Here is a 21645-nt window from a genome sequence, read left to right as displayed (position 1 = left end):
ATTTTAATACTTTTGTTCTTCACTCCCATTGTTTTGGTTGAAGCAGGTTACTTTTGGGATCAGTAAGCTTATTCTTAGAAATAATGCATTGACAACCTTGCGTGGGATTGAAAATTTAATCACTCTAGAAGGACTTGATCTATCGTTTAACATGATATCCAATTTTGCGGAGATTGAGTTGCTTGCAAGTCTTCCTTCCTTGGAAAGCCTCTGGCTGGAAGGTAATCCCATAAGTTTTGTTCGACTTTATCGGCAACAAGTTTTCAGCTTCTTTCCTAATCCACGTAAAGTAAGTTAACACACTCCATTTTCTTTAATGTTGCATCTTTTAAGATTAATCATCACATTTTAGTGAGCATGATCTCTTCCTCTGCCTACCAAAACTTCTTGACATTCCTCCTTGCTTTCTTGGACTCAATCCTTTGTTGTTTAAAAGTTCCATTCTCCCAATGCTAAATATGGAGAGCCATTTCAGCTTAGCATTTTTCATCTTTTGCAATGCATGGTTAAAAAATAATTATGAATACATATTCAAGTGTGTCATGCATCAACTGAATAACACCAGGATTACTTGAGAGGTGTAACTTGCTGTTTGGTCGCTACCCTAGTTGATATTAGATGAAAAAGCGATCAGTGGGAGGGAGGCCTGGACAGCAAAGATTATTGTGGCAAGAAGACAGAAGCAACGAACTGGTCATGGGTTCTATGCACCTGCAAAATGTGAAATTCAGTCAGATGACAGTAGCAAGCTGAGAAATTCTTTCAAGTCATGTGAAACCAGTAGGTCTGCTAGTCTCCAACATAAGGCTAAGGTAAGTTTATGCAGAATACACACATCTTTCTCCTAATTGCAATTATTGTGGTTGTGTTAAGCAACAATGATTATGTGGTGATGCCACAGCAATGACAATTTGAGTGCTGTATAACTGATATTGTTCATTTAAGGTTTTACTATCCACTCTTAATTTATTCATGTGTCCTTTCCATTCAAAACTTCGCCATATTATTTTTATTTTCCTAGTCTGTATATTATTTTCAATACAAGTAATATGCACTTTCATCTTCAAAAGAACATACTTATTGTGAATTTTCTGTATGTGGCATCTTATGACATTTTTCTTTTATGTGCTGATCTTTCATTTACTCTTCAACTTTTACCTCCTGTAGACAAAATTATCTCGGCTGGCTTGGATTGAGGATTCAGAAAACAAGAGCTATATGCTTTCAGAAGGTGTTGAACAGGATGAATCTTGTCCATCTACTTGTGATAGTGAAAGCCAGAGATGGGACAGAATTGATATCGGTGAGAATATTAGGACAAGTGCCCTGGAATTGATGAGTAGGATAGAATTTCTCAAGAGAGAGAAATCAACCACATGTTTTCAGGAAATGACAAACTTGTTGGACCAGACTAACGATGACATGGAAGATCACCTTTGGGGTGTTAATTATAATTCTAGGAATGAAGAGGCTTGTATGGAAAGTAGAAATCTGTCAAATAGAGAGGATGATTGTTTTAAAGAAAATTCAGTGGGCATCAAAGAGCCAACAGATCATGGTGAGCGAGATTTTCATGATGCCAAGTCACTAGAGATGCTAGATGAAACAAACAATGGTGACAAAATGGTGAATAAAGTAGAAGCAAATTCCATTGTGGAAAACTATTCTCCAAAGGGAAAAACTTTGTTAGAGTCCTTGTCAAATAATGGAACTTTGTTGCCTGCTTGTCCACAGTCAGAAATCAGAGAATCGAAAGTCTCACAGGAAGTATTGAATGGTCTTGCATACGACTCAGTGGGAAAGTTGACAAGAGGAAATTTAATCTCATCTCTACATGGTAATATAACAGATGAGGAAATTAGTTTGGATAAAAGCTTGGACTCACTAAAGGCTATAGATGAAATAATGGAATCCCGTTCCTCTTCTTATTGTCACAGTTCCCCCCCTCACTACAAGAAAGACATACTCCATCGTCGGCAGAACTTGGAGGAAGAATTTATGCAGCTTTCTCTTGAATCATATTCTCTGGCTTCATCATCAGACAGTGAGACAAGTCAAGATGAATTATATCTATCTGATTCCTCATGTTCTATTGATTGTCAACCTACTTCTCCATTAAATATAGAAAGAGACATTACAGACATTGAGTTTGATACAGTGTGTGATGATATCAAAGAGGAAAGTGACAGAAGTCATCAGAGTACATTGGTCAAGGATCAAGCCTTCCTTGCTAATGGCCACCCACAGTCAAATGCAGTGGAAAATTCAAAAATGTATCATGCCATACCATCACATACAGATGACATTTTGGTAGATGCAGGGGTTGGAGGGCTTCCTCAGTCCTCTGCTGAAGTTATGTCACAGATGATGGAGAAAAAAAACATAAGAAAGAAGAAAAGAAGGGTGGTTCTTTTACATGCAGGCATGGCTTTGGATGGAAAGTGTGAGCAAACTGGCAATTCCTCTAGCTTTTCTTCAGGCAGCATCAGAAATGGTATGAGACTATCAGTTTCCAAGGAGGATGGAATTGTTAATTCAGAAGGAAACAAACTGCATGTGGCAAACTCTTCATATAAAGTGAAGGATCTATGTACAAATTGTGCTGAAACTTCAGATTGCAACAGCAATACAGTAGATGTGATGTCATACGATTCCCTAGAGTTGTACTTTCATCACAAAGTTGCAGATTCTCGGGTATCAGAGAGATGCATATATTATGTCTCTTGCAATTGTGTCCGTCTGTGGGAAGATGATCCCAGTGAGAGGTAATCTATTCATGCTGGTTTATTTTTGTATTTGACTTCTCGATATAACCCTATCAGCACCAGTTAAAGGGCCAGATGTTAACTTGTAGTTATTTGTTTTCTCTTTGATATAGGGAGTACATAAAGCATTTATCCAACTATTAGTCTATTACTCCTTACTGGTAGCTTCTTGGACTAATGAGATGCTAGAGCAAACTTTGAATGCGGACTGAGTTTTTTTTTGTTTTGTTAGTGAATCCCTAGGCAGTGAAATATTTTTTTGATAAGTTTCCAGTTTTATGGTCCTACATGTTTGTCTTATTGTTTCAATTATTAGTTTGTATCTTGAACTTCCTGATTTAATAAAGTATTCTAAAAAACATATTATTCATTCCCTTTGGGTCACTTCATTATTTCATCATGGCTACCAGATAGTTTCTCGTATATAGTTATCTCTTTTCTATGTTTATGCTTTTTCAGTATGGATTGCAGGTCCATATTTTTGGTAGAAATTGTAGAGTACTGCCTGTACAGATGCTGCCCCAACTTTGTACCATCTTTTTAGTTTAATGTTTATATCTCAGAAAACCTCTCCCTCTATGCCATCATCTCATTTTAGTTGAATGGTAGGCTGGATACACTTCTTTGTTGTGTGTTCTTTCACACACCAAATTGTCTGCTATTGATGATTGCTTAAAGTTCTAATAATTTTTACATACGGTCTTTCATTTTCATATCCTTCTGTCAGTTGTATTCATCCAAAACAAGATGCTAGAGAAGAGACATACTGACAATATATAATCAGGAGCACAAGAATGTTCAACTCTTATCATATGGCTCACAGAGGGGTGTGCTATATCTGTGGGTATCTGCAAAAACAAGATGCTAGAGAAGAGACATACTGACAATATATAATCAGGAGCACAAGAATGTTCAACTCTTATCATATGGCTCACAGAGGGGTGTGCTATATCTGTGGGTATCTGCATGCAACGTTTGGGAACATGAATAATGATTTTGCTGCTTTGGAAAGCATAAACTAGAAAAATTTACCCGAAGACATGTGATACATAATAATTGCAAATATTGGGACATGTCTCTGAGCTGAATATGGTCTCACTCACAAGTATATATTTATCAAGACATGAATTTATATGCACAGAAACGCCTTTGAAGATAAAAGCTTTAATCTAACATATTTGTGAGAAAGCTTCACACCGGCATGTAACCCATATCACATAGAAATATAGGTAGAAATAATTAATGAATAAATTTGTTTGAAAGACACTCTTGGTCTGGTAAGATAGTTGGAACTTGTCACAATCAAATTGTGTATTGTCAGTAGAGCAATGATCTTATGTGGTTTTACATCATCCATGATAATAAAGTTATTTTCCTTGGTAAACAATAATCGTGAAAAGCATTTCTTCTTTCTATGGGTTACCAATCTTGTTGTGTTGACACACAACTGTGATTTTTTTATTTATTATTTTAAAACATAATTTAAAAAGCATAGAAATTTCAAAACAGAGGCCTCATAAAACTTTCAACATGTGGCCGTGCATTATTCTGTCCAGATTAATAGTAACTGTTCACTTATTTAGCTTGATAGGAACAGTATGCCGTTTCTCCTATGTCCATTTATGAGAAAATTTCTGAATTTATGTGTTTTGACTTATTTGAGGGTAGTGGTGTATATTCCTTGTAAGCGGTCATTGTTGAAAGCCTTCCTTTTACACATTACTGATCTCGTGGTGCTGAAATCTAAGTAGTGCTTTCTTGCAGACATATGGTTTTCAGAGTCCATAGTATTGTTGTGCATAGTTTCTGGTTTTGACCGCGTGAGTTTTTTTCCTCAATGTTTCAGATTACACTCCATGATCCTTCATCAGAAGCGAGTAAGATTAGAAGATATAAATGAAAATGCATGGAGTATTAAAAAACTTCTAATAATTTTCAACATACCACCACAGATTATTCTATAAAGGTATAAGAGAAGGTTACATTGAGATTATGTCCAAGCCAGGTGCTGATCTGGTGTATGAGACCTCCATTTGGAATCCCACAAGGGGATTTCTGCCATTTAACTTACATACTATTGAGATTTTGTACACCTAGCATTCAACCATGACCAAGCTCTGGAGCAAACACCGAGTTCCATGTGCAGTAAACACATTAATTGTAACTAGTTACTTGTTTAGCTTCTTAGGAACAATGTGCCCTCTCGCATTTGGTTTTCCAGTGTTCCTTTAATAGGATCTGCCATGACTCTAAATATGAACAAAGACTTTTGATTCTCATTTGTTTGTATGTTTATTATTCACATTGCATGGTTTCTTCTCCTTTTGCAAGACTGTAATGAAGTCTACATAAAAGGACATTTTCAATGATATTGGATTTCCCAGATACTAGTGCCTTTTAAATTGTCCACTCCTTTTGATGTTGTTCATTTCAATTCTTTATGGAGAATTGCTTGTGCTGATATATGCGATCAATGGCTTTACAATTAGTAGCAATGTTTGTGGCTAGTTAATGTCCATCTGAAACAAATTTCTCCAGTTATGCATTAAATACACTGCCAAACTCCTTAATTGTTTTCAATTCTTATAGATGCTCTACTAACATGTAATTAGGATTCCATTTTTTTTGGTCAAGATTATATTTTTACATACTTTCAGTGTTGGTTGAAAATTTTGTACACCTAGGGGATGTGCAAAATTGTGGTTTCAGCCACAGTGTGTGAGTATGATACTCTCCTAATTTAGGGAAGGCTCCCCCTATCTACAAACTAAACTAATATAATATGGGTGAGACAACAATCTTTCTTCTTCTTTCAAGAAAAACTATACTCTTTTCTCTTCACAGAAAAGCAATAGCAATTGGAAATAAATAACATACACTGCCAAACTCCTTAATTGTTTTCAATTCTTATAGATGCTCTACTAACATGTAATTAGGATTCCATTTTTTTTGGTCAAGATTATATTTTTACATACTTTCAGTGTTGGTTGAAAATTTTGTACACCTAGGGGATGTGCAAAATTGTGGTTTCAACCACAGTGTGTGAGTATGATACTCTCCTAATTTAGGGAAGGCTCCCCCTATCTACAAACTAAACTAATCTAATATGGGTGAGACAACAATCTTTCTTCTTCTTTCAAGAAAAACTATACTCTTTTCTCTTCACAGAAAAGCAATAGCAATTGGAAATAAATAACAACAAATACAAAAATGAGACTTTTTTGTAGGATTTTTAGAACATAAAGGGAAGCAAAGTTTCCATGAAAACTCAAAGACCTCCATCACTTCCCCGGGACAGGAAAACAAAAAGAAAGCTCAAAGTTTTCAACTATCTATTCTCCTATCAACCTTTTATCAACCTTTTTAGATGATTTTCTGGTAACCAAGCACAGTATGTAGCAGCTCAAAGTCTAACCACATGATGCACCTCTTATGCACAAACATAGAAAATAAAAGTAGCACAAAGTCTGCAAGTTACCCCTTTGCTTGAGCATCCTACAATAGTTTTAGATGTGACAAGCTAAGTCACCAGGTTCGACCGAATTTGAACCTTGAAGTTCGAAATTCGGCGAACTTGAAAAACTATGCAAAAAATCGATTAAATTCGAAAAAAAATTAGGGTTTGTTAAAGTGTTTTTTATTTTTTTGGGTTTGCGTTTTAGGGTTTTCTCGCGGATTTTATAAAAGGGCGGCCGCAGGAGTTGCAATCACACCCACGCGAGTTGCTAACGGAGCCCACTCTGCCCGACCGCCACGCGAGTTGCCAAAGGAGCCTTGTCTGCTCGGTCGCCACCACCAGTCCGCGACGCCATCAGCTCGTGTCGCCACCAGTCCGTGACGCCACCTGCAGTCTGCGACGCCACCTGCAGTCTGCGACGCCACCTGCAGTCCGCGACGCCACCGGCAAGCATCGACACGTCCGCGACTAGTCCGCGACCTGCACAGGTAGGCTGCCATTTTTTTTAAGTTTATTTATTTTTTTTTTGTTTATAATGTTAATGTTTAAAAATTTATGATTTTATATTAATAATATATTTTTATATTTTTTAAATTTTTTAAATTTTTTTTAGGTTTAATATTTTTATAAACAATTTAATAATGTTTATTATAAATTTTATTATTATTTATTTAATAATGTTGTTTATTTAATATTTTTTTAGGTTTATTATTTATTTATAATGTTTATAATATTGTTTATTAAATGTTTATGAATTTATAATGTTGTTTATTTAATATTTTTTTAGGTTTATTATTATTATTTAATAATGTTGTTTATTTAATATTTTTTTAGGTTAATTAATAGTTTATACTTTATAATGTTTATTTATAAATTTATAATGTTTATTTTTTATAATGTTGTTTAATATTATTATTATATAATTTATAATTTTATATTAATGGTTTTTTATTATATTGTTTAATATTATATATTTTTATTATATATTTTTAAAAGGTTGAAATAAAAGTAGTGTGTTTTTTAATTTTTCTTTCCAAACATGCAGATTTTCATTTAATGGCTCCTCCCAAATCAACTTCTGAGGCATGGAAGCATGTGACCCAAAATGGAACTCACATCAAATGTAACATATGTCAGGCAAATATTATTGGAACTTTAACAAGGCTTAGGGACCACTTCCTTGCTAATACAGGGGGTCCAGGTGGAGGTGTTCAAGCATGCATAGGTGCGACTCCAGAACTTAAAGCTATTCTAGAGAAAGAGTTGGCTGCTTCAACGGTAGGCAAAATGAAGAAGGCACAAAAGAAACAGAGAATTGAAGGAGATATATCTAGATTCACATCTGCCATGTCTTCCTCTTCTGTGCAATCCGAAGCGGCGAGTGTACCAAAACAGAGTGGAACACTGAACAACTTTTGGAAACTAGTAGAGAAACAACAGGTGGATGATGCAGTTGCTGATTTGTTTTACACAAGTGCTATTCCATTCAATGTTGCGAGAAATCCTCATTTCTGTAATGTAGTTCAGAAAATTGCAGAGTTTGGCAAAGGGTACACACCCCCAGGTTCAGAGGCTATCAAGACAACTCTTTTGCAGAGGTCAAAAGATAGAGTGACTGAAAAATTAGCTGATGTCAAAGCCACTTGGAAGGAAACAGGTTGCACTATATTGAGTGATGGATGGTCAGATATGTGTCAAAGGCCATTGATTAATGTTTTGGTGTCTTGTCCTGAAGGTGTTGTGTTTTTGAAAGTCATTGACACCATGAACCACAAAAAAACTTTAGAGTATATTTTTCAAATATTAGAGGAAGCCATTCTTGAAGTAGGGATGGAAAATGTGGTTCAAGTGGTAACTGATAGTGCAGCAAATTGTGTGGGAGCTGGGAGGCTGATTGTAGAGAAGTACCCACAGATATATTGGAGCCCATGTGCAGCCCATTGTCTCGATTTGTTGCTTCATGACTTGGCTAAATTCCCATGGGTAAATGAAGCTATTCATAGAGGGAGAGCAATTGCAAATTTCATACGGAATCATCGTCTCACATTGAGTATTTATAGGCAGCATGCATCAAAGGAATTGTTGAGGCCTTGTGAAACAAGATTTGCTTCATATTATATCACTTTGAAAAGAGTGGTTGAAGAAAAAGCAGCTTTGAGGTCTGTTATATGTTCCAATCAGTGGGAAAGTTCAGTGCTTTCTAAAGGCCCCAAGGGGAAGAACATAGAGCAAATCATCCTAAACAGCAATTTCTGGGAAAGTGCAGCAAAAGTCTTGCTTGTATGTGAACCAATTGTTGACGTGCTTCGTATGGTTGATGGTGACACTTCTTGCCTTGGCATGCTTTATGAAAGCATGGACCAGTGTAAGGAATCTATTCAAAAAGCACTAAATAATGAAGAAGCAGAATATATGCAGATATGGGAGACAGTTGATTGCAGATGGAAAATGATGCACACACCTTTACATGCAGCAACTTGCTTTTTGGAGCCTAAGTTGTTTTCTATTGATAGAGGGGGTGCTAATGAAATCATGGCAGGGCTTTACCAAGCCATTAGCAGGTATGTACCAAATCCAGAAATTGCAGCACTAATCAGAGATCAAAGTTGGCAATACAAGAGAGGAGAAGGGATGTTTGGAGGGGCAGAAGCCAAATATGACTTGCCACGTATGTTTGGATATAGATGGTGGATCTCTTATGGATCATCAGCTCCTGAACTGCAAGAGTTTGCTATTCGAATTTTGAGTCAGGGAGCAAGTTCATCAGCTTGTGAGAGGAACTGGAGTTGCTTTGACCACATCGATTCCAAAAAGAGGAACAAATTGCTGACTGGAAAGTTGGGAGATCTTGTCTATGTTCGCAGCAATTTGAAATTGTTGATGAACAAATCAGCAACAAACACTTCTTTACAACAAACTCTTGAAGGCATAGCAATGCCAGATGCAGATGAGCCTGACTTTGCAGATGATGAACTGAGTAGTGATATAGATGATGATGATTTGGCATCCCAGCCAAGTGCTCTTGATGACTTAGAGTTATTTTAAAGTTCTAAAGTTTTTGACTGTTATTGTACCTTTTTGACAAAAGAACATCTTTGCAATAGTGAAAGCATATGTTTCCTACGGTTTATATTTTATAAATGTGTCATCTTTTTGTAATGATTTCAAATCTATTTATCAATGTTAAACTATTTACGCAAATTTATAGATATATTACATATATTTATTAAATTTTTTTTAAAAAATTACATATGGCGAATTTAATTCGAATTTTGTACATTTTGAATTTTTTCCGCATCGAACTTCATTCGAATTTCAAAGCTGTCGAACTTCGAATTCGAATTCGAACCTGGTGACTTAGGTGACAAGTAGCTCAAAGTCTGCAGTATCAAATCTTAAAACCAATCTAAAATTCCAAACACAATAAGTAGCTCAAAGTCTGCAAGATTGAGCTTGAATCCCTCTTGTATAACACCTCAAAACTCATAATCAATTAGTAGAAAATGTCGTCACATAACACCTTGAATCAACACAAAGTTTGAAAGCAATTTGCCTCTTTTAATTGACTGCAATCTGACTTACAACTAAGCTCAAAGTCTTAGAGTGTATATACAAACTGACAGAGTTTTGTTGCATTGCCAAAAGATATCAATTACAATAGAACCCCTCAAGTATTTATAGGAGAGGATCCTTGAGAAAAAGGTGGGAGGATCCTAACTAACTTGAGAAATTCTCTCAACCACCATGACTTATTCCAACTATAGTCCTAATTGAACTCAACTTGTAGTTGCCTTACATGTAATTACATTTTTACAAAAGTGCAAGTGAAAGTGACATTTGCAATTACAAATTTGACATTACATGTAATTTGTCAAAACAAAATTACAAATGCATGATTGAGATTATTTTATGTGTCCGAAGACATGACTCTAACTACATCATCCTTTGTTTGTGATGATCTTCATGCTGCTACAAGATGTTAGAACTTGAAGTATTCTAGATCGGTGAAGACATCTTGAATCGGAACAAGAACTTGCACCCTTGATAGTCTTTATGTCTTTCACCAACGAACTTCAATCTTATTTTCTTGCTTGGGGTAGTACCATTTATTCAGGAGGGAAAGGGCTGCCTCCCTCTTTTCATGTCATGACCATCTCTATCTTGAAAGCATTTTATAATTTGCATCCATGAATTGTTGCTGTATCTCTTCTTTCTATCATCCTCCAATCTTGAAATCTGCTTGCAAAATAAGGCCCATGCCTTAATTCATTGATTTGGTAGGTCGTGTGTGCAAACCGGATTGACAAGGGAAGGGATAAATTGATGCCAAATTGGGCTCATAAGTGAATTTCGGGTTTTGGAAACTGCATTACATGTGTGGAAAAACAAGAGCATTAACTTGCAATTATGGAGGATAAGCATGCACCTTCATATGTGTAATGGGAAACACAAGTTTGCACTTGTAATTGGACCTTTAAGACTCATTTTCAAGTGTTTTTGAGTGCATTTTGGACCAATTTCGGGTTTTGGATGGCTGACTGCAAGTGAAGACACAACTGCAATCGGGTTTTAAAATTTCGATTGCAAGTAGACTTTAAGTGGGAAAAATGAATGAAGGTGAAATGAATGGATGAAATGGGATTTTGACATGAGGGGAATATGGAAAGAATGATACCAACCGGTAATGGCAAACTTGGAAAATGGGAAAAACTCTTATTTGCAATCAGATTTGTAAAACCCGAAATCAAATGAATGGGAAAAATCTGAAAGAGGGGAAAATCATGCAAATTTACAAATTGCATTCAAAGAACTTATCCATTTGGGAAGATCGCATAGAAACCCGAATCCTTGCTTGGTCAAAGGCCCTAGACCAAAACAAATGAGCTTGGGAAGAATTGAAATGCTCCATAAATAGACATGCTGAAAACACTTGGCAGCCAAAAACGGATTTTGATTCAACCTTCTTCAAAAACGACATCCAAAGAGGAAGAAAATCAGGTCAATACGCCTAGCAAACCACGTATGGAAGCAAGGAAACCAAAAACGCCTCCATTAATGTTGTAAATATGGATTGATAGGGTTCCAAAAACGTGGCAAAAAGGGCCACGACTTGCTGTTTCAAAATGCCTAAGAAAGGGCAAAAACGTGACAAGAAAATCACCAAAAATGGAAGCAAAAACTCCCACGCCTCTTTCCCTCAACACTTGGCACTATCAAATCCAGATTCAAAGCAAAAGAAATGGATTCAAATTCGAACTTCTTGGGAAAAACTCAGGTCGGGTTCTTGGAGAGAAGGAACAAGTTTAAAATGCTTGCAAAAGACATGTAATCGGGTTTTAAAAACCCTTTTACAAGTTTTAATTGTTTCACTTTTTCAAATCCTAAGGCAAATTCGGGTTTTAGGGAAGAAATGACAAAAAGAAAGAGCAAAACAACTTGTAATAGGGAAATAAAATCCCCATTACAAGTTAAAAAAAAAACACAACTTAAAAGAAATAAAAACTTAAAAACTTGTAATAGGGAAATAAAATTCCCATTACAAGTAAAAATAAAACATAAAAGACTTAAAAAACTCAAAAAGACTTATAATAGGGAAATAAAATCCCTATTACAACTAAAAGCAACAAAAAAAAAACATGTAATAGGGAAATAAAATCCCTATTACAACTTAAAATCACTTAAATAGGAACTTTTAAAAGAAATTACAAGTTCTTTTTAAACTTATAATTTTAAATTCACTTGCAATTTGTCCAAAAAGTTTTTACAATGACTTAAAAGACATAAAAAGCAAGGGGGAAATAAAAAGTAAGTTACAAGTTTTAAATAAAGTGCACTTGTAATTGTTTTAAAATTTCCCTACAACACTAAAACAAGAGAAAAATAAAACTTGCAATCAAAGGAAAATTTCCCACCCGCAGTCAGGAAAAAAACCCGAATTTGAAGGAAAGACATAGCAAATGAACTCGAAACGCAATGAAATTTGAAACGTGGATCAAGGATGGACCGAAGATCAGCCCAGTTTAACCAGAAGCGAAAATTTTGCCTCGGGAAGCATGCCTTAAGAGTAAAATCTTCAACTTGTAGTGACTGCTCTGAAACCCGAAATTGCACAAAAGGCTAAGAAAAAGAAGACCAAAACTCACCAAAATTTGGACAATGATGGCAAAGACACCCCCTAATGACTTGACACTAACAAATGTGAGTTTTGCACCTTGTAAAATGTGCCTTGGAGACAAAAATGACACATTTTGAGCAAATATTTTGTAAGGATTGTCACATTTTTGAAAATTCGAAAATGAGGACAGCATTCAGATCCCTTTTTCATCATCAGACAATCAAGCTTTTGGTGTTCAATCCAACCATCTTCACCATAATGAAACTGAATAACATCACCAAGAGAAATACAGACAGTCCCATCATACTTAACCATGATATCCTCTATAGCCCTGATAAGATGCTTCTGTATGTGCCTTGTTTGTGCAGTTTTTACAGCAGTATCAATCAAACCTTCATGGTCTCCTATTGCATGAAAGAAGAACTCTTGTGGAGTTAGACCTTGCAAATAAGAATTCTCCACAAAACCACAACTTTGAGGATCACTATAATCCTTTGTGAAATGTGACAGTGTTTGACCATCAAATCCAAATAGACTACTCTTTCCTTCTACATTTTGCTACCCCACACAGGTAGCCATCTGTCATATTTTAATAAAACCTTCTTTTGATTCAACTATAACTAATGCTTTCAAACCATTCCTTATATCAATGCTGTTTTGAGCAAAAGTTCATGCATCACCACAAGCCATGTTCAATATGTGATACATTTTGTTTTCAAATGACTCTTATCATTGTATGTCCAGGTTTAGCTTCTAATGTTTTGGTCTGAGCTTTTTCAATCAGTCTTTGGACATCATACTTTGCTTTTGATATTGTTTGAGCAACATCAGGGCCGTAGATTACATGAGTGAGACTTCTAGAAGATGCTCCCAAGGTTTTCTTGCAAGGAGTTCCTAAAAGAACTTCTTTCTCAATGCGTACACATGTATCCCTTGGTGTATTAAATCTGGATTCAGACTCTGAATGCCATGAAAAGTATCTTAGAAGATTAATATGCTTGGGGAGCTATTCCAAAGTGGCCTTTTCTTAATAATTACTGGTGAAGGTATTTTTCCATTAAAATCCTTCCAGCACAATAAGACCCAAAACATCCTTCTCTATAAATGTAGCCTTTTGTGTTATCTTTCGGCAATCCCAAACATGTCTTGGATAATTCCCTTAATTGGCTTGTTGGCCAGAGGAGGGACAACACATTTGGTACCATGATTAGTTCTATTACTGATGCTCTTGTTTCATAGGGTTGTGGTACCTGCATGTTCATCTCATCTTCATCAAAATGAGCATTTTAAAATGATGTAATTGATAGTTTCAATTGAAATGTTGATATGGTATAACTTTTATCCTATGCGCTATGACAGACATCTTACAAAGCCTAGGTTGCTGATTAAAAATAAAATAATTGCCATTAATCAATTTCTTTCCACCTTGTAACCATGATGGTCAAAACTTTTTTTTTTAATTTAACGAAGTTCAGTTCTCTTCCCATCATCTTTGATAATACATTTGGCCTCTGCTTTCCCAGGAGGGTAAGATTCGTGTTCAACAAGCTCTTCTGATCTATCTATGTTATATGGAGTCACAATTTTACGAAATGTCATTTTCAATGCAATACTCCAAGGCACGCCTAGTTCATCAATGTTGAGATTTGGATCAGTAGTAATGGCTATACGTGCAGAAAAGTCCACTCATTTAACCATAAATTCACTTTGATGTGACCCTCCTTGGCTTTCAGCCTTTTCTCAAGCTGTTTCTCTGCTAATTTTTTATCAGAAGAATTGTCATTTGCTCCTCCATTTTTATATGCCTTTCAAATTTTGTCATAGGTTTCTTTAGAGATTCTTTATGTGTCTTAGCATGTTTCTTATCTTTAGTTTTCAATTTGGATTTATTTTTAGTCTTATGTTTAGGTTGCTTATCTTTTAAAATTGGACTTTCTTTCACTAGTGACATCTAAAGAATCTTTTGCAGCAGTAATTCCGTTATTTGCTTGTGACCCTCCTTGGCTTTCAGCCTTTTCCCAAGCTGTTTCTTTGCTAATTTTTTATCAGCAGAATTGTCATTTGCACCTCCATTTTTATATGCCTTTCAAATTTTGTCATAGGTTTCTTTAGAGATTCTTTATGTGTCTTAGCATGTTTCTTATCTTTAGTTTTCAATTTGGATTTATTTTTAGTCTCATGTCTAGGTTGCTTATCTCTTAAAATTGGAATTACTTTCACTAGCGACATCTAAAGAATCTTTTGCAGCAGAAATTCCGTCATTTGCTTGTGCTTGAATTTGGTTTCTCTTACATCTATTTCACATCAACAGTAGCTGTAGATGCAGAACTCTCTTCACTGTGTGCAACATTACACATCAGTACTGGATTCTCCTTAATATCATCTCCTTCTCTACGTGTATCATGACTAACATCATTTAATGTCTCCTCAGACTCTAAAATTTGAGTTTCCTTGCTGTCTAGTGGCTCTTGACTCTCAAGTGAACTATTGTCAAGTTCAAAGTTATCACGCCAAAGTCTAATTTCTATTATTGTCCACTTCCGATTATCTAATTGCTGAGATCCCAATATTAGTTGTTGTGCTGCAAGAACTCTCACTGAGGTCATCTAGATTTTTGTGTTTATTGCTGCCCACTAATTTTTGTTAATTTTGTGACCTAGTTCAGTAATCAGATTTCTAGCATTTAATTATTTGCTAACATTAAGTAAACCATAATCAAGTAAATGCAAGAATGAAAACAAGAGAGCAAGAGACCAACACAAATACCCTGGGAAAACCTCCAAGGAGGAAAAACCCAGCACTAAAGACCCACAAGTCAGATTATGCATTCAATCTTAATCGCATCAATACAATACTTAGCTTGACTCTTCAGATCTGCTCCCTTTTAGCATATCAGATCTGCCCTTCTAATTACACCAAGTCTGCATCAAGGAATACCAAATGCCTTCTATCTTCTTGAACAAATTCACACAATTCTCTTCTATATTTCGCACCTTTAGTTGCAGAGCAATTTCGCTGATTGCATGAGAAAATGAATGAGTGATTTGAGTTTGCATTTGAACTTTATTTTTATGAGCTTTTAACCCATATAATTCCAAGTCGGCCTTAATGCATTTTGGCGCCAATTTGATTTATTGTGGCGTGGTAGATATTTAGTGTGGCGTGGAGATATGGGGCTGGTCCTGTTTTAGGGGCACATTACCCTCTTAGGATAGGTCCCAGTCCTATATGGGTTCGGATGTTGCCTTAAGGCAATCTGAACCCTCTTTCCTAGTTATAAACAACACTCCCTCTTAACTAGGAAGAAGAGAATACATAATCTGAACCTTTAGAGTTCCATCTAGCACAAGCATAGAATGGATCTAGCACACAAGCATAGAATTACATCTTCCACCTAGCAAACGAGCATAGGATGGTTCTAGCACACAAGCATAGAAAGTGTAATACACAAGTGGGTCTTTACATAATTACAATTTTCCATCTAGCACACAAGCATAGATTGGATACTTTTCATTCTTGCACACAAGCAAGGAATGATCAAAACGCTGCAGATAGAGTCACTGAGATTGAAACTCCCTCTCAACCAGGGTTTCATTTTCCACAATACCAAGTCTGTCTCTGAAGTATTCGAACTTCACTCTGGATAAGGGTTTGGTAAGAATATTTGCAACCTGTTCATCTGTGCTAATATACTTTAGCTGAATGGTGCCTCTTTGCACCATATCCCGAATGAAGTGATAGTGCGTTTCCACATGTTTGGACCGGTCATGGAACACAAGATTTACTTACATCTTTATACAACTTTGATTATCACAATGAATGGTGGTAGGACCACTAGATTGACCAAATAATCCAATCGGAAGTTTGCGAAGCCACACTGCTTCTCTAGATGCAACAGATGCTGCAATGTACTCAGCTTCTGCAGTGCTTAATGCTACTGAAGATTGCTTCCTACATGCCCAAGAGATTACTGCAGAGCCCAAATTGAAACAGATACCCGAAGTACTTTTCTGGTCCTTGACACTTCCTGCCCAATCTGAATTTGAATAGCCTTCCAAGAAGATTGAGGTATTAAGTGAATACTTCAACCCATAACCAATAGTGCCACACAGGTATCTTAGAATGTGTTTGCCAGCAACCAAGTGAATACTTCAAGGATCCAATCAACTGCGTGTACTCAGATGGATTTGCAAAATCAGAGTTAGCTGCAGAAACACTTAACTTCTTTAAGTTAGATTCCATAGGAGTAGACATGGGTTTACAGTCCATCATTCTAAATCTTTTCAGAATATCAATAGTGTACTTTCCTTGACTTAGAAAAATTTCATTTGGCTTTTGCCATACTTCTAACCCTAGGAAGTAATGCATTAGACCTAAATCGTTCATTTCAAATTCTGAGGCTAATTCTTTCTTACATCTTATGATTAATTTATTTTCACCAGTGAGAAATAAATCATCCACATACAAAACCAGAATGAGCATATCATCATTATATATCTTCAAGTAAATGTTAGCATCAACATCATTCTTACGAAATCCTAAGCTTAGTAAGTACTTATCAATTCTTTCATACCAAGCACGAGGGGCCTGTTTGAGCCCATATAAGGCCTTCTTCAACCTGCAAACATGAGAATCTCTTTTATGGATTACATAACCTTCTGGTTGCTCAATATAGACTTCTTCCTCAAGGCTATCTTAACATCCATTTGATGCAACTCCCAACCTTTGGCTGCAGCAATAGCTATAATAGATCTAATAGAAGTATATCTAGCAACAAGAGCAAAAGTTTCTTCATAATCTATTCCTTTCTTTTGAAAAAAACCATGGGCTACAAATCTAGCTTTATATTTTTCAATACTACCATCAACATTATGCTTAATTTTAAACAACCATTTAGAAGAAACAACAGACTTACCTTTGGGTCTGGGTACAATGTCCCAGACATCATTCTTGATGATAGACCCATACTCTTCATCCATGGCTGATTTCCAAGCATGATGGGACATAGCTTCTTCGACATTGTGAGGTTCAGACTCAATGATATTACACATTACAGAAATGTAGTTGGTGTGATTTTGGAGTCTGTTGCTATCTCTAAAGGTTCCTCTGGGAGCAGCAAATCCTTCAGCATCTTGAATAGTGTTTCTAACCCAAAGTGGCCTCTTCTTGCAAACCACAATTTCCTTAGGTATATCTGTAGAGTCCATGGGTTCTGCTGGGTCATCCTGAACTTCCTGATCCAGGAGGTCAGTGGACTCCTTCTGTATCTCAGGGTTAGCATCAACTTTTGAATCTTGATTTTCAATCACCATGTCATTATTATCAGATAATGAACCTTTAGATCTTTTGAAAGCAATATCTTCTTCAAAAGTTACATCTCTACTTAACTCAACATACCTTTGACCTGAAATGTAGATCCTGAAGGCTTTGGAAGATTCACTGTATCCCACTAAATTGCCTTTCTTTCCAGAGGGATCCAACTTGGTTCGTTTTTCTTTAGGCACATGAACATACACAGGGCTCCCGAATATCCTTAGGTGGCTGATGTCAGGTTTGATTCCTTTAAAGGCTTCTTCAGGGGTTACATTCTTTAGAGCATGATGAGGACATCTATTTTGAATGTAAACTGCTGTTTTGGATGCCTCCGCCCATAGGAAAGGTTGCAGGTCTTGATCATGAATCATGGCTCTTGCAGCTTCAACAATGGCCCTGTTCTTTCTTTCAGCAACTCCATTTTGCTGAGGATTGTAGGGAACACAGAATTCCCTCTTAATTCCTGCCTTAATACAGAAATCATAAAAACTACCTGAGGTGTACTCACCTCCATTGTTAGACCTTAAACATTTAATTCCATTTCCAGTAGTATTTTCAACCAAGGCTTTGAATTCTTTAAATTTGTTTAGGACTTCTTCAGACTCTTTAGATTTAAGAAAGTAAATCCATGTTTTCCTAGAGAAATCATCTATGAAGATAACATAATAAGGGAAACCGCTAGGAGATGCTACAAACATGGGGCCACATAAATCTGAATGAATAAGTTCGAACTTTTCTTTAGCCCTACTATCACTTTTATGAAAAGGGTTCTTCACATTCTTACCCATTGCACAACCTTTACAAGCATCATCATGAGATAAACTAAGTTTAGGCATACCTTTTAACCATTTTACCGAGAGTGGGAAGAGCTTGAAAGTGTAGATGTCCAAGTCTTCTATGCCATAGCTCGCATGATTCAGGGGCTCTCATGGATGAGAGCTTGAATTGAGTTAGCTGCAAGCTTATATAAACTATCACATCTATTTCCAATAACACGAGCAGTTTTGAAATTAGATTTCTTAGACCAAGCAAGTACTTTCCCTTCAGAAAATGCTATTTGCAAACCCTTATCTTCTAAGTCAGAAATGGAAATAAGATTTCTTTTAATACTAGGTACAAAAAGGATATCACAGAGTTGTAAGGAAATACCATAATTTAGTTTTAAAGAGGTAGTACCTGAACCTTTTACCGAGTATCGAGCATCATCACCGATTACCACATGAAGGTTGGTATCCTTTTCTATCAGATCTGAAAGATGCTCACGAAAACCTGAGATGTGTCTGGAGGCACCACTGTCAATTATCCAAGTATCACTGTCCATAGGAACATTGCTTGATAGAGCAGAGATAAGAAGATAGTCCTCATTTTGTTTAGCAACTTCATTTAAATTGACTTCCCTTTCCTTGGGATCATTCTGACAATCTTTGGCATAGTGACCATACTTATCACATCTGAAGCAACAAATGTGGGAGGAATCTCTTGACTTCTTCCTTGGATCATAGGAGGAGGATCTAAAATCTTTGCTTCTCTTTTCTTTCTTCCAATGTCCACCTTTCCTATATTTAGCTAAGAGAACATGATTATCATCTTTGTGAGAGTTCTTGAGTTTTCCTCTTACCTCAATTCGAGATTCCTCTTCAATGCAATCAGATTGAAGACGCTCAAAGTTGGGACGATCAGCTCTTCCACCAATGCTACGAGTGAATGGTTCCCATTCATCAGGTAGACCATTTAATGCAATCATGACAAGATCTTTATCCGAAATTTGGCAATCAAGAGTACTTAGCTTGTCCTTTAGTTCATTGATCTTCATGAAGTAGGCCATGATTGAGTCTTCTTCTTTCATTTTGATGTGAAGAAGCTGCTGAGGTTGTTGACTTCATACATCCCTTCCAAGTGTTTGATCATTTCCCTGGCAGACGCAAATTTTGATATGACAGTGACAAGATGATTCTTGATAGATTCAATTATGATTTTCCTAGCCTTGAGGGAGTCTTTCTTGAACTGCTTCAGTTCTTCAGCATCTTCAGGAGGGGACAACCTTCCTTCTTCTACGAATTTAAGCAGTTCATTCTCTTCAAGGATCAGTAGAATACGACTTTCCAAGCAGCAAAATCAAGGGCTCCATCAAGTCTATCTTCAGCCCTCAAACCTGACATTTTAATTTGAAAACAAACAACAACTAAATGCAACAAATGATTTACTAAAATCTGAAGTTAGTAACACCTTAGCTCTGATACCATGTTAATTTTGTGACCTAGTTCAGTAATCAGATTTCTAGCATTTAATTATTTGCTAACATTAAGTAAACCATAATCAAGTAAATGCAAGAATGAAAACAAGAGAGCAAGAGACCAACACAAATACCCTGGGAAAACCTCCAAGGAGGAAAAACCCAGCACTAAAGACCCACAGGTTAGATTATGTATTCAATCTTAATTGCATCAATACAATACTTAGCTTGACTCTTCAGATCTGCTCCCTTTTAGCATATCAGATCTGCCCTTCTAATTACACCAAGTCTGCATCAAGGAATACCAAATGCCTTCTATTTTCTTGAACAAATTCGCACAATCCTCTTCTATATTTTGCACCTTTAGTTGCAGAGCAATTTCGCTGATTGCATGAGAAAATGAATGAGTGATTTGAGTTTGCATTTGAACTTTATTTTTATGAGCTTTTAACCCATATAATTCCAAGTCGGCCTTAATGCATTTTGGCGCCAATTTGATTTATTGTGGTGTGGTAGATATTTAGTGTGGCGTGGAGATATGGGGCTGGTCCTGTTTTAGGGGCACATTACCCTTTTAGGATAGGTCCCAGTCCTATATGGGTTCGGATGTTGCCTTAAGGCAATCCGAACCCTCTTTCCTAGTTATAAACAACATTCTGCCACTCATCATATTCATGAAATTTTTGAAAGACATTGCCTTTTGGATCTCTGTAGGAAGATTTCTATAGTCTGCATAACCGGCATCGATATCTTCCTATATTGGATTTTGCAATTCTACCTCAGGATCTTCTTTTCTATTAATGAAAGTGGGCTGGAGAGGTCTGCCAACATACCCAACAACTATTCTCTGTGTGTGATTGTTTTGATTATTGTAATTGGCTCTTGAAGTGCTTGCCTCACTATTCTCCCTTCTGGAAGCATTCATATCATTGCATTATGTGAAGCATTTAACCCAACATGTCTATCTTTGTAATGATCTTTTTTCTTTATCAACATCCATCTCCTATTATTAATAATTCCAATTGAGAACAAGCCTCTTAGTTTTGCCTGTGACTCTTCTCAAATAATTCATGTTAGCTCCAAATGAAATTATATTGTCTTCGGTATGATATCTGCCCATATCAGACTGATCTGCAAGAAGTATAGGGTCTGGTTCTCTTTAATCATATGCCCATGCTACAAAGTATCAGTAATGACACTTATCCAGCATCACTATCGAATAGCAGATTGGTTCTGAAGTATGTACACATTATAGAGGATTTAACTACTTCAAGAAATGAGAATCGTGTTTGCCTTTTGCTGTTTTGTATGGTAATATTTGAATCAAGATATAAAGATGACTGAATAGAGAGGATGGAATAATGTTGGTTTTGAAGCTATAAGTTCTAGAATCATCAATAATCTAGGAAGTAGCAGTAATGTTGATTTTATGTGTAATCACAAAGGGTCAAACATAATATCTGCATAATCATCAACTGTTAAATTGACAAACATATGTTCCTGCAAAAGACTATTCATTTTCTAATGGATATACTGAGGTTTTGTTATTTGACTACATAAGGAGGAAACCTTACAGGCTAGCAAGGTCCAGCTCTCATACCATTGTAATATCCTGGATGGAATATTTTATAAGATTTGATCAATTTTAAATTCCTTCAATATTTTACAAGGGTTGGCTAATTGTTAAGAAGATCCTTGTAATTTATAAATAAGAGAAATTAATCACAGCGGCATCATACATTGATTGTCCAGTTTTGCCACG

The 21645-nt window shown here is 36.1% G+C and overlaps 1 protein-coding gene across 4 annotated transcripts in view; it reads left to right on the top strand.

Annotated features, from left to right (window-relative positions):
- Window positions 1-21645, top strand: part of LOC131027345 (uncharacterized) — a 55801-nt gene that overhangs the window by 3771 nt on the left and 30385 nt on the right. For all 4 annotated transcript variants that reach the window (XM_057957373.2, XM_057957376.2, XM_057957374.2 and 1 more), the window contains exons 3-5: window positions 47-289; window positions 609-812; window positions 1168-2765. In XM_057957373.2, coding sequence (XP_057813356.2) covers window positions 47-289; window positions 609-812; window positions 1168-2765 — 2045 coding nt within the window. The remainder of the gene's footprint in view (window positions 1-46; window positions 290-608; window positions 813-1167; window positions 2766-21645) is intronic.

The sequence above is a fragment of the Cryptomeria japonica genome, chromosome 3 (genome assembly GCF_030272615.1).
Source record: "Cryptomeria japonica chromosome 3, Sugi_1.0, whole genome shotgun sequence".
Taxonomy (NCBI): Eukaryota; Viridiplantae; Streptophyta; class Pinopsida; order Cupressales; family Cupressaceae; genus Cryptomeria; species Cryptomeria japonica.
This window is presented reverse-complemented; position numbering and strand designations above follow the sequence as displayed.